The following is an 18037-nucleotide window of genomic DNA, read 5'->3' as shown; positions in this document are numbered from 1 at the left end:
AGGAGCAGTGATTTTAATAATGCTTAAAGTCAAACAATAAAAGTGTAATATCCCTTTAAATTTCGTACCTGGGGGGTGTCTATAGTATGCCTGTAAAGGGGCGCATGTTTCCCGTGTTTAGAACAGTCTGACAGCAAAATGACATTTGGAAGGAAAAAACACATTTAAAACTACCCGCGGCTATTGCATTGCCGACAATACACATAGAAGTTCATTGATAAAAACGGCATGGGAATTCCCCCCAGGGAAACCCCGAACCAAAATTAAAAAAAAAAAAAATGACGTGGGGGGGTCCCCCTAAATTCCATACCAGGCCCTTCAGGTCTGGTATGGATATTAAGGGGAACCCCGGCCAAAATTTAAAAAAAAAAATGACGTGGGGTTCCCCCTAAATTCCATACCAGACCCTTCAGGTCTGGTATGGATTTTAAGGGGAACCCCGCGCCAAAAAAAAAAAAAAAAAACGGCGTGGGGTTCCCCCAAAAATCCATACCAGACCCTTATCCGAGCACGCAACCTGGCAGGCCGCAGGAAAAGAGGGGGGGACGAGAGTGCGGCCCCCCCCCCCTCCTGAACCGTACCAGGCCACATGCCCTCAACATTGGGAGGGTGCTTTGGGGTAGCCCCCCAAAACACCTTGTCCCCATGTTGATGAGGACAAGGGCCTCATCCCCACAACCGTGGCCGGTGGTTGTGGGGGTCTGCGGGCGGGGGGCTTATCGGAATCTGGAAGCCCCCTTTAACAAGGGGACCCCCAGATCCCGGCCCCCCCCCTGTGTGAAATGGTAAGGGGGTACTTACCCCTACCATTTCACTAAAAAACTGTCAAAATAGTTAAAAATGACAAGAGACAGTTTTTGACAATTCCTTTATTTAAATGCTTCTTCTATCTTCCTTCATCTTCTTCTGGTTCTTCTGGCTCTTCTGGTTCTTCCTCCGGCGTTCTCGTCCAGCATCTTCTCCGCGGCGTCTTCTATCTTCTTCTCCTCGGGCCGCTCCGCACCCATGGCATGAGGGGAGGCTCCCGCTCTTCTCTTCATCTTCTTCTTCATCCTCTTCTCTTCTTCATCTTCTTCATCTTCATCTTCTCTTCTTTTCTTCTGCGGGCCGCTCCGCATCCATGCATGGAGGGAGGCTCCCGCTGTGTGACGGCATCTCCTCGTCTGACGGTTCTTAAATAACGGGGGCGGGGCCATCCGGTGACCCCGCCCCCCTCTGACGCACGGGACATGACGGGACTTCCCTGTGGCATTCCCCGTGACGTCACAGGGAAGTCCCGTCAAGTCACCGTGCGTCAGAGGGGGGCGGGGTCACCGGGTGGCCCCGCCCCCCGTTATTTAAGAACCGTCAGACGAGGAGACGCCGTCACACAGCGGGAGCCTCCCTCCATGCATGGATGCGGAGCGGCCCGCAGAAGAAAAGAAGAGAAGATGAAGATGAAGAAGATGAAGAAGAGAAGAGGATGAAGAAGAAGATGAAGAGAAGAGCGGGAGCCTCCCCTCACGCCATGGGTGCGGAGCGGCCCGAGGAGAAGAAGATAGAAGACGCCGCGGAGAAGATGCTGGACGAGAACGCCGGAGGAAGAACCAGAAGAGTCAGAAGAACCAGAAGAAGAAGAAGATGAAGGAAGATAGAAGAAGCATTTAAATAAAGGAATTGTCAAAAACTGTCTCTTGTCATTTTTAACTATTTTGACAGTTTTTTAGTGAAATGGTAGGGGTAAGTACCCCCTTACCATTTCACACAGGGGGGGGGCCGGGATCTGGGGGTCCCCTTGTTAAAGGGGGCTTCCAGATTCCGATAAGCCCCCCGCCCGCAGACCCCCACAACCACCGGCCACGGTTGTGGGGATGAGGCCCTTGTCCTCATCAACATGGGGACAAGGTGTTTTGGGGGGCTACCCCAAAGCACCCTCCCAATGTTGAGGGCATGTGGCCTGGTACGGTTCAGGAGGGGGGGGCCGCACTCTCGTCCCCCCCTCTTTTCCTGCGGCCTGCCAGGTTGCGTGCTCGGATAAGGGTCTGGTATGGATTTTTGGGGGAACCCCACGCCGTTTTTTTTTTTTTTTTTTGGCGCGGGGTTCCCCTTAAAATCCATACCAGACCTGAAGGGTCTGGTATGGAATTTAGGGGGAACCCCACGTCATTTTTTTTTAAAATTTTGTCCGGGGTTCCCCTTAATATCCATACCAGACCTGAAGGGCCTGGTATGGAATTTAGGGGGACCCCCCCACGTCATTTTTTTTTTTTTTAATTTTGGTTCGGGGTTTCCCTGGGGGGAATTCCCATGCCGTTTTTATCAATGAACTTCTATGTGTATTGTCGGCAATGCAATAGCCGCGGGTAGTTTTAAATGTGTTTTTTCCTTCCAAATGTCATTTTGCTGTCAGACTGTTCTAAACACAGGAAACATGCGCCCCTTTACAGGCATACTATAGACACCCCCCAGGTACGAAATTTAAAGGGATATTACACTTTTATTGTTTGACTTTAAGCATTATTAAAATCACAGCTCCTGAAAAAACGGCCGTTTTTAAAACTTTTTTTTGCATTGATCCATGTCCCCTGGGGCAGGACCCAGGTCCCCAAACACTTTTTATGACAATAACTTGCATATAAGCCTTTAAAATTAGCACTTTTGATTATTCCTGTTCGTGTCCCATAGACTTTAACGGTGTTCGCGTGTTCGAGCGAACTTTTTTCCTGTTCGCATGTTCTGGTGTGAACCGAACAGGGGGGTGTTCGGCTCATCCCTAGTCTTGGCAATCTTCTTATAACCTGGGCCATCTTTATGTAGAACAACAATTCTTTTTTTCAGATCTTTAGAGAGTTCTTTGCCATGAGGTGCCATGTTGAACTTCCAGTGACCAGTATGAGAGAGTGAGAGTGATCAAATTTAACCCACCTGCTCCCCATTCACACCTGAGACCTTGTAACACTAAGAAGTCACATGAGACCAGGGAGGGAAAATGGCTAATTGGGCCCAATTTGGACATTTTCACTTAGGGGTGTACTCACTTTTGTTGCCATCGGTTTAGACATTAATGGCTGTGTGTTGAGTTATTTTGAGGGGACAGCAAATTTACACTGTTATACAAGCTGTACACTCACTACTTTACATTGTAGCAAAGTGTAATTTCTTCAGTGTTGTCACATGAAAAGATATAATAAAATATTTACAAAAATGTCAGGGGTGTACTCACTTTTGTGAGATACTGTGCAAATGTGACAAATGGCATAGATATATTCATATAAATAAATATATATATATTTTTTTAGGGTGTTTCATTTTTCAAAGATATATATGCCAAATTTCAAGAAGATTGGATAATATTTAGGGGTTGCACACATTGATCACTTTTATCAAAGCAAAGTCTATGGGCTTCACTTGATAAGAAGTCATATACAACAATGCTGGATGAAGAAAGTCCCGTTCAAGGCTTTCTAGAAGAAGAACAAGTGAAAATGGTTAACTACATCCAAAATGTCCTAAAAGACGGAAGTCATCCAAGAGAAGACTACAAAGATTTATTACAACTCTCACTCCTGTACCTAGGAGGTTGGTCTAAAAACTACTTCAGTTTCAGGATCCTAGGGGCACTGCATCAAGCAAGGTGGATGGCAAAGGCAATATATGCACTTAAAATTGTCCTCTTCACTAAACAGTTGAATATTCCTCAACGACTATTGGAAAGAATGAAACGTGTTGCACATTTTGTCAGCCTCATATATGTTCGCTTTTGGCATAAGGCAATTGTAAGTCGATGGGCTCCAAAGAATGATTTGGATATGCTACAGCTTTTGAGCACTTACCCAGATGCAGACGTCAAAAAATGTGCTCTCACAGTTGCTAAGAAACACCTTTGGTATCTGTCAGAAACAAACGTAGGATTGGCTTTTTTGGATGAACATATTACTCAGGCTGTTAAGGAAAATATGACTAAAAAATTAGAAACCAAACCTGCAAAGAAAAATGAAGTGAAACGATTAGAGGGTAAAAACATGGTTTTTGAAGGAAAAGACCTGAGCCACTTCATTACTAATAAAACAAAGACGTTCTTTGAATTGTTTGGGATCCACGACGGGACAGAATACTGCAGTGATTCTCTAAGAAGAAGAAGCCATGTGAACGCTCTTAAGGTTGTCAATGATACCGCAGAAATAGGAATTGCTCTGATAAAAACGTATAACGAACGGGTCAGGGATGAACAACAAAAACAATTCTTGTTGAGGGTAGTCGAGCATAACAGAAAAGTTGTCACCAAGCGAACAAAACAAGGGATTGCATGGTTCAAAGTTGATTAATATAACACGTTTTGCCTATCATATTACCTATTAATCTTAGTGTATAGTTTTAATGGTATTTTAAGTTTGTGATTTCTAGTTTTCCCAATAAAAGTAATTAACATTGAAAAATCGTATTTTTTGTCTACTTTTACAAAACAGATCAAAGTGTGCAACTTTTAAATATTATCCAATCTTCTTGAAATTGAAACATATATATATTTTACATCACTCAGACTCGGGGCGTAAGCAAAGTCTGCAAAAATGTTACAGTTTATTTTTTTCCATTAGAAAATGAAACACCCTAATTATATATATATATATATATATATATATATATATATATATATATATACACCGTATTTATCGGCGTATAACACGCACATTCATTTTAAAAGGGAAGTTTCAGGAAAAAAACTTAAATTTTAAATATGGAACTTTGAAGCAAAATAAGGGTCAGTGTCCATCTGCAGCCTCACCATTGCCATCAATGCAGCCTGATCAATGCCCATCTGCAGCCTCACAAGTGCCATCAATGCAGCCTCACCATTGCCATCAATGCAGCCTGATCGATGCCCATCTGCAGCCTAGAGGGGACAGGGAGGGGGGCGGGACGAGCACCGACAGATTACATACAGTGAGAATCTCCTATGATAGACAGTGGTCCAATAGCGGCCCAGGAGATGGGAGTTCCTATTACAGAGGCCGCCAAGTAAACAGGAGATTCTCACTTTATGTAATCTGACGGTGCTCGTCCTGCCCCCGTCCCTGTCCCCTCCAAGGCAGCTAAAACTGAAGTATTGGCGTATAACACGCACGCACTATTTGCACCCGATTTTCATGGTGAAAAAGTGAGTGTTATACGCCAATAAATACAGTATATATATATATATATATGCACACACACACACATAAATTCACATGATATCCCGTTGCATTAACCAATAAAAAGCCAATAGTAATTATTATATTAATCAAATTAAAAAGATATTTTAATTGCATAGGTGGATGAACATTATATTAGAGATATAATGGCATCCAGTAGGCTTGATGCGTTTCGGAAACAATTTCCACTCATCAGGAGCAGACGCATAGCATATCTGTATAGCATAAAAAGTACCAATATGATATATTATTTTGCCCAGATGGCAAGAAAAAGATAGGGGCAGGGGGAAACAAGAAATATCTCCCTCAAATACTTACATATCGGTTGCTGTAAAAAAGGATCCTTCATTCACTGTGCTATGCAGTCTCCTGTTAGGTAGCGATGAGTGTTGGTTATACTCACTAATTATACTGGTTATACTTACTGAATATATTGGCACTAATTAAACAATAGATTTATATGATTTACTTACTTTGTAGATTTACTTGGAGTTATTTCCCTGCATCATTGTTTATTATTATTGGAGATTCTTTCTCTTCACCGGGGTGTGTCTGTGCGCTCCCTCTCTCCTTGGGTTTCCATCCCCACAGCTCCCGGGATAGACTTGCTTCGCAAACCTTGATTTGCAGTACTGCATTGTTTTTATGCTAATAAAACATCTAAAAAGGTTCTCTAAACCACGTGTCCTGTGTCTCATCTAAAGTCCCACAAACCCCTTTTTTCTTTAATCTCTGATTTAGGGATGGAGGTGCATGCATTCATGCAGGTCATTTAAAGTCCCAATACCCCCCGTTTTTATATGTTAATAATTCATTGTTGTCATTAAATATATTAAAATGAATGATATGCTAAAAAAGAAAATGTATATCAACTTACGGTCAAAAGTAATAAGGTAAAGAAAAATGTCACGTCATGTAGTAATTTGTAAGGTTTTATTTGGTTGTAAAAAAAATCTATGAATGTTGTTCCTGGTCATTTATTGTAACTGTCATTTCTTGAGACCATGTCTGTACAGGCTGTTCAGCCTTTAGGCTTGATTCACACCTATGCCTTTTTAGTGCTTTTCGCATATTTGCTCTACAGAACGTGTTCCATAGGAAACCATGTTAAATGGGCTGTAATGCAAATCTGCAAAATGCAAAAAGCACTCAAAATGCATAGGTGTGAATCAAGCCTTATGCCGCGTATACACGGTTGGACTTTTCGTCTACAAAAGTCCGATGGACGCCGACGGACTAAAGGCGGCTGACAATCCGATCGTGTGTGGGCTTCCTCGGACTTTCAGCGGACTTTTCCAGCCACAAATCTGACGGACTTTAGATTTGAAACATGCTTCAAATCTTTACGTCGTAACTACGCCGGACCCAGAAATCCGCTCGTCTGTATGCTAGTCCGACGGACAAAAACCCACGCTAGGGCAGCTATTGGCTACTTGCTATCAACTTCCTTATATTAGTCTGGTGTACGTCATCACGTACTAATCCGTCTGACTTTTGTGTGATCGTATGTAGGCAAGTCGGTTCGTTAGAAAGTCTGCCGCAAGTCCGCCAAAGTCCGTGGAAAGTCTGTCGGACGGGCTGTCGGACTTTTGTAGCCAAAAAGTCCGACCGTGTGTACGCGGCATAAGTGTTGGAAAGCAGACTTCTAATACACTCACTATCCAGCAGATTGAATGATTATATTTAACAAGATGACTTCTTTCTGTGTTGCAACACTTTCCATGACAGGCCAGTGTCATGAGTAAACGTACCTAGCAATACATCTGATTTTGAAGACAGTAATCATACTTATATTACCACTGAAACATGCATTTTAGTGAATTTAAAGCAGTAGTAACTTCAGGCGGCACCTGTTGGGATGAGCATAAGGACAGTAGGTTAGGTGATGACAATGCAAATCGCTATATTATTTCCCGAAAAATCTCCAGTTTTAAGTATTATTCACCTTATTTTAATTTCTGAATTTCTCTGCTGAAGCCTACGCCATCTTGGGACTCCTCTTCCACATCAAGCTTCTGCCCCTCTATGAGGGCGGCTTTAATCTTGCGCATGCACAGTATGAATTAGGCAAGCCTCGCTGTACACTGCAGCCAGGAGTGACGTGGGTTTGACATTCTGCCAGGTTTGGAATTTTGTCTAAACTTCGGCAAATGATGCGCGCTCTCTCTCTCCTCTCGGCTTATCCCGTGATCAGAGCCGATGTTTACACCCCCTTGTGACGTAGCAAGTCACATGGGGTGGGATGTACACTTGCGGCATTTCAATGCAATGCCACTGAGAGTGGAGGACATGGGGACAGCATTCTACGGAACAGACTGAGAGCACAGAGAGCATGCCATGAATCATGGCTATAATGCGAATGCGCCGGTGAGGTCATGAGATTGAAGATTGCTCATTTTCTGTGGAATGGTGCAGGTTAGACAGATTGTAAAGGCAGCATCTGGTACATTGTTTATGAACTATTTTGAGGGATGAAAGTAGAAGTCTTGAGTTTACTACCACTTTAAACTTTCTGCAACCTGTCTATAGGATAACCAATATATTTCATTAGTAGCAGTGTGACTTTAGATTATTTAACTAACTAAAACTACAAAGCTGTTGGTTTGATAGACAAGGATACATTTTAGTGGTCATGCACATGTTAAGGCTTTATCATAAATCTATGTTAATATTGTAGGGTAGGACACCTGCTAAAGAACCCAGTCTTCAGAATGGAGTGACTTCAGAAAATGATGTGGTAAAGATAATTGGTTATGATGGAAATATTCACAAGAAGAGCTTAAGAGAAGATGAAATCCCTGTTGCTCATGAGGTTAGACCATCTATCAAATATGTATGATTTATACCACTATCTTACTTTCATTAATCTGATTACACATGTTTATCTTCAATAGAGTGCTTTACAAGCTAGCAGGCCAACCACCCCAAGATCTATGCAAGCTTTTCAATCCTTGACATCTCTGGAACAACTGGAGAAGAGACTTTTGTGAGTACATAAAATGAGTTTTCATTTTTACACAAGCTTAGAGTATGCTCTGTCAGTAGGGTGATACAAAAGGAAAATAAATTGTTAAAATTAGGGCAGGGTGAAAGCATTAAAATTGTTCTAAACATTTTTTTTTAAAATAAAGCAATGCAAAGAGCAACACTATTTAGTTAAATAGTTTAAAGCTGAACATCAGGCAAACTAAGCACACGGTTGAAATATTAAAAAGTAATTCCAATAATAAAAATTGTATTGTTACTTTAAAGCATGTTATGCAGCACAATACTTGTGCTGTGTCATTTGGCCCCCTGTATCACCTGTCTGATCTTGCCCGCCCCCCTATTAACTGACCACGGTTTATCATGACTGCTGAACCCTGACACCATTGTCAGTTTACATGCCTGCGTCATCTGCTGCTCTCCTCTGTCCTCCTCTCCCCCTCCCTCCCTGCCTGTCAGCTAGTGACAGTGCCCACCCCTCCCCTCCTGAAATTACTTTGTAAAGTACATGCAATTCCTTGTGTTAGAAAACATCCTATGCTCCAGTGTCTGTGCCTATTTCACAGCGCCAATCAGCGCTCACGTGACTCCTTGCTGCTCTCCTCCTCACTGACGTCAGCGGGGGATTCTCGACCTCTCCCGCTGTAGCCGTTAGATCGGGAGAGGGAGCAACGAGGAGTCACTTGAGTGCAGCTATGAAATAAGGTAGAAATCGGCAGACACTGGAGCATAGGACATTTTCTAACAGAGGGGATTGCATGTACTTTTTTTAAGTGGCTTAACAACCACTTTAAGTTTGCCTTTACTACCTGGTTTGGTGCCTGTTTTCTTTGATATAGCACTACTATTGGATACTCGATATTACTTTCAGGCTGGGTTCACATATCTGGGGCCGCAGTTCCCAGCATGGGGCCCGGTGTGTTCCTGTTCATCGGTTCAGGTGTGAGTCAGGTCAGAATTTTTGGCTGAATTTGCACCTGAACCGGACCCAAACACACACAGGACTCTTTTGGAATGCAGCCAGTGGCTGCCCCAGACCTGTGTGAACCACCTCCATTGAGAGCTGGTCACACTCACATGTCATCCAATTCGCACATATGTTAACCTAGCCTAAGCAATCCCTGTGATATTGTATGTTTGTACACTCAATCTGGTGTGTCGGAGGCTGAGGTTCTTGAGAAGGTCAAGACAAAGAACAGAGGACCCAGCAGCTCCTAAGAGGGTAGTGCTACACACAGAGCAAAACAATTTCTCCTTGCACTGGTTAATGAAACAAGACTACAATACTTGTTTTGCTCTACAAAATGCTTAAGAGATTTATTACATACACTCTTTTCTCCTTAACAGACACGCAGAGATGAGGTCTCAGAAAGCTGAAGAAAGATCTGAGAATCTGGATGAGCAATTAAAAGCAGCACTGCAGAAAATACAAGAGCTGGAAATCAAATTACAAGAAGATGAAAACAAAGTAGAGGGTATGTAAAATATTTCTGCATTTCTCACATAAAAAAGAAATATCCCCACTTTTATTTCCCAAAATATCTCTTAAAAATAACCACAATGCTACTTTTTCAACTAGTGGGTATAATAGTTCAGTTTAAAGTATACCTATGGCCAAAACTTTTGTTTCTAGCTTAGGGTAGAGTTGGGAAGGGTTAAAGCTGAAGTCTAGTCCTGGCTTTCCTCTAAACCCCATCTCCTTTCCACACCAGATTAAAAAGGAGTATTGCATTGAAAATCTGCCTTTTTTAATTTTTACATGTTCTGGGCTATTGATTTAAATAACAAACTAGACTTCAACTTTAAAACTAAATTCCCTGTAGTTTTTGCTGTCTCTGTCTCTTTGGAGAGATTTCCCCTCACATCCAGTCATTGGGTTGTTACAGGAAGTGAGAAGAATTCTCTCCAAAGAAAGGGGAATTCCCATTTTAGACAGTTGTCACAGGAACAGATGTCCCTATTAGAGCATATTCTCGAGCTCCTGTTCTGTTGACAACTGTAAAATTCTAAATTTTCAAATAATTTGTTGTCTCTGTGAGGGTGAGCATCAGTGCAAATAAAGTGGTGAATCCCCATCCCCCAGCGCAGGCACAGAAGCAATAAAAACTTGACAGGGGTTCCTAACGCTTCCATACTCTAGCCAAAACTAGAAAACAAAATATTTGGCAATACATACACTTTAGGTGTACTCTCTCAAAACTAATATTTAAATTTTGGTTTTAAACAAGAATAATGCAGCTCACAACAATCCATTAATAACTGGTGACGCTCCCAACGTACCTGCAGATGAACACTACTTATTTGGCATGTTGCTAGGTAAATCAATATTTATTAAGATGTTTCTACTAATTTAAAGCCCAGCTGCAGGTTACGCTCTACCCCTCCCTAGCAGTGGGTACCTTCACCTTATAAAAAATTTTATATACATACCTTTTTTCAACTGTTTTATGTCTGATCACATGATGCTTGGGGCCTCTTCTTTAGGTCTTCCCTGGCGATGGGCAGTCCCACTGTGCAGATCATTCCCCTGTGAGCCCAGGTCAGCTGAATGAATTCTCTGGGGGGCATGTGGTTGACAGAATAGACTGAGGAAGTTGGTTGAATGGCAATGGGAGTCATTGAACCTGAAAGTTTAGCAATGCATGTCAACTGAATTTTGTTTCTCGTCCATCGAGGGACACAGGAATTCTTGGACAGTTGGGTTATACTGATGCCTACAGTAGAAATAGACATGGGTAACAAAAAATCTGTTGGCGCCACAGAATAACTTCGCCTACAACCATCATGCCTCAGATTTTTTTCTGGTGTCCTCAGGAAAGTGAACGTGGTTTCTTCAGCTCTGCTGCTCTCTGGAAGCGTTTTCTACTATAAAGAATTGCTGGTAGATTCAAGAGAGATATATTAAGTCCTGGAAGTCTCTTCAGTCAGCCAACAATACTGCTAGATTTGTGTCAAGTATTTTAAAATTCTGTAAGTGTCACCAGTTGGACATGAAGTCATGGTAGATTCATTCAAGTGTATTAAATCCTGGAAGCCTCTCAATTCACACGAAGAGTGCAGTTTTACCCAGTTTTATACCGGGGATCTCTTTGTGAGTCACCTGCAGCCATGGATGTCCCATCTGTGTTCCAGTTACCACAGAACCCTGCTATTCAGGTCAGGCCAGTATTGTCAGGGGATTTACTGAATACCAAGACCCGTGAAGCAGCAGTTCATCTGACCCCATCTCTGAATGTTCCATGTTATTCAGGTCATATACCTTTTTGAGGAATTTTTCCTCTTATTTATTATAAAGGCTCTTCCTACAGAAGTTACTAAACTTCTACTGGGCAGTGTGTGCAGAAAATACAATGTTCCCCCTTTTTACCCTTCTGTACCACATTCACTGTATATAGGTTTACAACTGGGTATTGTGTTTTTGACTCCATGTTAATATGGTAAGTTTTTTTTTTCAGTTACTTGCTTTACAGTTAGTGCAGTAATATCTTGAATAGTATCCAATTATGCCCTAAAACTATCAGGAAATTGGGAGTGTTTAAAACTTATTCAATTATACAGTGTTAAACTTTTCAGATTTGGTGCTAAAATTCCAGCATTTAGAGCTTAGTTTCAGAGTGACCAGTGGTTACATCACACCACAGAGAAATTGTATTGTATTCATCACACTTCTTACAGCCTCACCCACAGTTTGTGAAGGGTGCTGTAGTGAATTGGTGGATGGCACCACCATATAATCTTTGAAAAATAGGCATCTTCACCAGCACATGGTGGTATAGTGATAATCTTGTCCTTTATTCACATAAAGTAAAAGGCATCACAGGACAACATTTGGGGACCTTGGAGCATCCCTTTTTAAAGGCAGAATCTGCCCAGAAAAAGGGATCCCGCAAGGTCCTAAAAGGTCAGCCTGAGGTGCATTTTACATCACATCACAGTTTGCTGCCACATTTGCCTAGAGCCTTTTCTAAGGTGCTCCGGGCCCTTCATAGTTACATAGTTGGTAAGGTTGAATAAAGACACCAGTCCAACCTGTGTGTGTATGTGTTTATGTCACAACCATTTCCCATATCCCTGCATATTACGTTCCCAAAATGCCCATCTAAATGTTTTTTTAAATTATCAACACTTGCTGATGCCACCAACTGTAGAAGGGAGTTCCACATCCTTAACACTCTGACAGTAAAGAACCCTTAAGCAATTTAATGTTAAAAAGCCAACTTCCCTGAGTGGCTGCGTGTCCTCTTAAGCGACCTGAGACTAAATAGCTTTCCCAGTCTGCTGGAAATACTATTAGATATTTCCAGCAGATATTTGTATATTGTGATCATATTTCCTCTTAAGCGTCTCTTCGCCAGGGAGAATGAGTTTATTGCTTGTAGTCATTCCTCCAACACCTTTACAGTGGGGAAAATAATTATTTGATCCCCTGCATATTTTGTAAGTTTGCCAACTTGTAAAGAAATTAAGGGTCTATCATTTTTGTCATAGGTGTATTCTAAATGATAGAGACAGAATATCAACCAAAAATCCAGAGAAAAACATGATACAAATGTTATAAATTGAGTGGCAGTTCAGTAAGTAAAATAAGTATCCCCAAGCAAAACATGACTTAGTACTTGTTGGAGAAACCCTTTTTTGGCAAGCACACAGGTAAGACGTTTCTTATAGTTGGTTGCCAGGTTTGCACACATCTCAGGAGGGATTTTGGTCTACTCTTCTTTACAGATCTTCTATAAATCCTTAAAGAGGAAGTAAACCCTGATGGGTTTTACTTCCTCTTTTGTTCCTTGCAAAATAAAAGCATAATGGGCTGGTTTGCATTGCATACTAGCCCTTTATGTGCCACTTACCTGCAAATGAAGCCCGCAATGCCCCTGCTGGTGGCCGCATCCATCTTCACCCCTCTTCCTTCCAGGGCCATGGACTCCGGCTCTGTGACTGGCCAAAGTCGCTTGACATCACTACCACGCATGCACACAGGAGCCAGCGGTCACAGCACAGGCCCTTTAGAAACAGCACGATCATGCTCTTTTTTAGTGCGCATGTGCCGATGACGTCGGTGCAAGGGTATATGGTAAATATCTCCTAAACCGTGCAGGTTTAGGAGATATTTCCAGTACATACAGATAAGCCTTATTATAGGCTTACTTGTAGGTAAAAGTGATGTACCTAGGTTTACAACCACTTTAAAGTTTCTTGGCTGTCGCTTGGCAACTTGAAGTTTCAGCTCCCTCCATAAATCTTCTATAGGATTAAGGTCTGGAGACTGACTAGGCCATTCCATGACCTTAATGTGCTTCTTCTTGAGCCACCCCTTTGTTGCCTTGGTGGAATGTTTTGGGTCATTGTCATGCTGGAAGACCCATCAATGAATTTTCTTCAGTGTTCTGGCTGAGGGAAGTAGGTTCTCATCCAAGATTTTTGGCCCCTCAATGCGGCAAAGTCAGCCTTTACCTTTATCAGAGAAACCGCTCCCAAAGCATAATGTTTCCACCTCCGTGCTTGACTGTAGGGATGGTTTTCTTAGGGTCAAAGTCAGCATTTTTCTTCCTCCAAACACGAGTAGTCAAGTTAATGCCAAAGAGATCAATTTTGGTGTCATCTGACCAAAGCACTTTCTCCAAATCCTTCTCTGAATCATTTAGATGTTCATTAGCAAACTTAAGACGGACATGCACATGTGCCTTCTTGAGGAAGGGGACCTTGCAGGAGCTGCAGGTTTTCATTCTAGGGTGGCATATTGTGTTACTAATGGTTTGTTTGGCGACTGTGGTCTCAATGCCTTGAGATCATTCACAAGCTCCTCCCATTTAGTTCTGGGCTGATCCCTCGCTTTTCTCATTAACATTATTACCCTATGAGGCAAAATTTTGCATGGAGCTCCAGACCGAGGGTGATTGATGATTATTTTGTATTTCTTCCATTTGAGGATAATCGCTCCAACAGTTGTCTCCTTCTCGCCAAGCTTCTTGCTGATGGTCTTGCAGACCAGTCCCGCCTTGTGCAAGTCTACAATCTTGTCCCTGATGTCCTTTGACAGCTCTTTGGTCTTGCCCATGATTTTGAGGTTTGAATGAATGAAAGATTCGGTGGGGACAGGTGTCTTTTATACGCATAATGAGTTGTCGTTAAAGGCACCTTCTTAAATTGACAGGACTAATCTTTGTACCACATGAGCACATACTGTAGCCAGTCTGTGGGAGCCAGAATTATTGTTGGTTGGTAGGGGATCAAATACTTATTTTACTCACTGAACTGCAACTCAATTTATAACATTTGTATAATGTGTTTTTTTCTGGATTTTTGGTTGATATTGTCTCTATTATTTAAAATACACCTATGATAAAAATTATAGACCCTTCATTTCTTTGTACAGTTGTGCTCATAGGTTTACATACCCTGGCAGAATTTATGATTTCTTGGCCATTTTTCAGAGAATATGAATGATAACACAAAAATATTTCTTTCACTCATGGTTAGTGTTTGGCTGAAGTCATTATCAATCAACTGTGTTTACTCTTTTTAAATCATAATGAGAACAGAAACTACCCAAATGACCCTGATCAAAAGCTTACATAGCCTGGTGATTTTGGCCTGATAACATGCACACAAGTTGACACAACAGGGTTTGAAGGACTATTAAAGGTAACCATCCTCACCTGTGATCTGCTTTCTTGTAATTAATGTGTGTGTGTGTGTGTGTGTGTGTGTATAAAAGGTCAATGAGTTTCTGGACTCCTGACAGAGCCTTGCATCTTTCATCCAGTGCTGCACTGACGTTTCTGGATTCTGAGTCATGGGGAAAGCAAAAGAATTGTCAAAGAATCTGCGGGAAAAGGTAGTTGAACTGTATAAAACAGAAAAAGGATATAAAAAGATATCCAAGGAATTGAGACTGCCAATTAGCAGTGTTCAAAATCTAATCAAGAAGTAGAAAATGAGGGGTTCTGTTGAAACCAAACCATGCTCAGGTAGACCAACTAAAATTTCAGCCACAACTGCCAGGAAAATTGTTCGGAATGCAAAGAAATACCCACAAATAACTTCAGGTGAAATACAGGACTCTGAAAACATGTGGTGTGGCTTCAAGATGCACAATAAGGAGACATTTGAAGAAAGATGGGCTGCATGGTCGAGTCACCAGAAGAAAGCCATTACTGCGCAAATGCCACAAAGTATTCCGCTTACAATACGCCAAACAACAGAGACAAGTCTCAAACCTTCTGGCACAAAGTCATTTGGAGGGATGAGACCAAAATTGAGCTTTTTGGCCACAACCATAAACTCTACATTTGGAAAGGAGTCGACAAGGTCTATGATGAAAAGTATGGAGGTGGATCGCTGATGTTTTGGGGATGTGTGAGCTACAAGGCACAGAAAATTTGATCAACATTATTGGCAAGATGAATGCAGTATGTTATCAAAAAATATTGGAGGAACATTTGCATTCATCAGCCAAGAAGCTGTGCATGGGATGTACGTGGACATTACAACGTGACAATGATCCAAAACACAAGGCCAAGTTGACCTGTTATTGGCTAAGAAGAATAAAGTGAAGGTTCTGGAGTGGGCATCTCAGTCTCCTGACCTCAATATCATTGAGCCACTCTGGGAGATCTCAAACGTGCAGTTCATGCAAGACAGCCCAATATTTTACAGGAACTGGAGGCTTTTTGCCAAGAGGAATGGGCAGCTTTACCATCTGAGAAGATAAAGAGCCTCATCCACAAATTAACCACTTAAGCCCTGGACCATTTGGCTGGCCAAAGACCAGAGAAACTTTTTGCAATTCAGCACTGCATCGCTTTAACTGACAATTGCGCGGTCGTGCAACGTGGCTCCCAAACAAACTTGACGTCGATTTTTTCCCACAACTAGAGCTTACTTTTGGTGGTATTTGATCACCTCTGCGTTTTTTATTTTTTGCGATATAAACAAAAAATAGCGACAATTTTGAAAAAAAAACGCTATAAAAAAACTTTTTTTTCCCCTCAGTTTAGGCCGATACGTATTCTTCTACATATTTTTGGTAAAAAAATTGCAATAAGCGTTTATTGATTGGTTTGCGCAAGTTATAGCGTCTACAAAATAGGGGATAGTTTTATGGCATTTTTATTGATAATTTTTTCTTTACTAGTAATGGCGGCGATCAGAGATTTTTACCGTGACTGCGACATCATGGCGGACACATCGAACAATTTTGACATATTTTTGGGACCATTGGCATTAATACAGCAATCAATGCTAAAAAATTGCATTGATTACTGTAAAAATGTCACTGGCAGTGAATGGGGTTAACCACTAGGTGGCGCTGTAGGGGTTAAGTGTGTCCTAGGGAGTGATTCTAACTGGGGGGGGGGGTGGGCTGTGTGTGACACGTCACTGATCACAGCTCCCGATTACAGGGAGCTGTGATCAGTGACAGTGTCATTAGGCAGAACGGGGAGATGCTTGTTTACATTAGCATCTCCCTGTGAGACGATCATGGAGCTCCCGGCGGGCGCGCAAGCCGCCTCTTAAAGGGCAAGGTACAGGTACGTTAATTCGCTTGTATGTGCCCTTCTGCCGCAGTATATCTGCGTGAGGCGGTCGGGAAGCGGTTAAGAACTGGGGTATGTAAACTTTTGATCAGGGTAATTTGGGTAGTTTCTGTTGTCATTATGATTTAAAGAGTAAACAGTTGATTGATAATAAATGGCTTCAGCCAAACACTAACCATCAGTGAAAGAAAAATTTTTGTGTTATTTATATTCTCTGAAAAATGGCCAAGAAATCAAATTCTGCCAGGGTATTTAAACTTATGAGCACAACTGTAAGTGGGCAAACTTACAAAATTTGGAGGGGATCAAATAATTATTTTCCCCACTTTGTTGCCTTTCTCTGGATTATCTCCAGTTCCAGTACATGCTTCCTGAGGGCAGGTGACCAGAACTGTGTGGCCGAACCAGAGTTTTGTAAAGTGGTAGAATTTTATAGTCTTATCTTTTGAGTGGATAGTTATTTTAATAGTCCGCTAGCTTTGTTCGCGGCAGCTTGGCATTGCATGCTATTGCTGAGTCTGTGGTCTACTAGGGCCCCCAGATCCCTTTCCATCCTTGATTCCCCCAGAGTTTCTCTCCCTAGAAAGGAACTTTTGTTTATATTTTTATCCCTCAAGTGCATTACTTTCAATTTTTCAGTATTAAACCTCATTTGCTATGTAGTTGCCCACCCCTTTATTTTATCAAGGAATTTTTGTAACGTTTCTATATACTACTGTTATTACACTGCTTAGCATAGCCCTTGAAACACACAGCCGTTCAGAAACAATCAGCACACTTCCTATCAGCCCTTCCAGCTGCTGTAGCCACTCTGCATTCCATATGGATTCCTTCTGTCAGCTTAGCAAGCCACCAGGACCGGTTTATACACAGGCAAGCTGCCTTTGCTGACAAGGCTGCTCTAAGATTTTCCCACTGCTTTATCAGAATCTGTTCAACCTATGTTTGCTTACCAACTAGTATTGTATCACATAATTCTGAATGTCTGTTTTATTTTATACATTTGTACTAATTTAATTTTCTTGATTTATGAGGGTTTAAATCATATAACACCACTGACCACCAATGCGTACATTGGCCCTAAAGCCAGCTTCAGGAAACTGGCACCAGTTCTGGTTATTATTGCTGCTACGGACACTAATACTGGGGGGGTTATTATTGGGTAAACTGGCACCAATGCTGGGGAAAGAGAGGAAAGATCACTGGTGCCGCACATCCATGGAGTCCTATGGTGGTATGAGAGAGACAACCTGGGCTCGTACCAGGCCAAGCCCCCAATGCGTTTCACTCCGCCCCACAGAGCGTAGTCATGGGGGGTGCTGGGGGGTTTTATTGCCTAAACTG

At 42.0% G+C, this 18037-nt stretch overlaps 1 protein-coding gene across 2 annotated transcripts in view; it reads left to right on the top strand.

Moving 5' to 3' along the window:
* The window catches only part of AXDND1 (axonemal dynein light chain domain containing 1), a 199763-nt gene that overhangs the window by 178409 nt on the left and 3317 nt on the right, over nucleotides 1-18037 (top strand). For both annotated transcript variants that reach the window (XM_073593064.1, XM_073593063.1), the window contains 3 exons: nucleotides 7846-7980; nucleotides 8063-8154; nucleotides 9501-9628. In XM_073593064.1, the coding sequence (XP_073449165.1) occupies nucleotides 7846-7980; nucleotides 8063-8154; nucleotides 9501-9628 (355 nt within the window). The remainder of the gene's footprint in view (nucleotides 1-7845; nucleotides 7981-8062; nucleotides 8155-9500; nucleotides 9629-18037) is intronic.

Source organism: Aquarana catesbeiana, linkage group LG07, assembly GCF_042186555.1.
Source record: "Aquarana catesbeiana isolate 2022-GZ linkage group LG07, ASM4218655v1, whole genome shotgun sequence".
Lineage (NCBI taxonomy): Eukaryota > Metazoa > Chordata > Amphibia > Anura > Ranidae > Aquarana > Aquarana catesbeiana.
The sequence above is the reverse complement of the archived record's forward strand: the minus strand, read 5'-3'. Positions and strand labels throughout refer to the sequence as shown.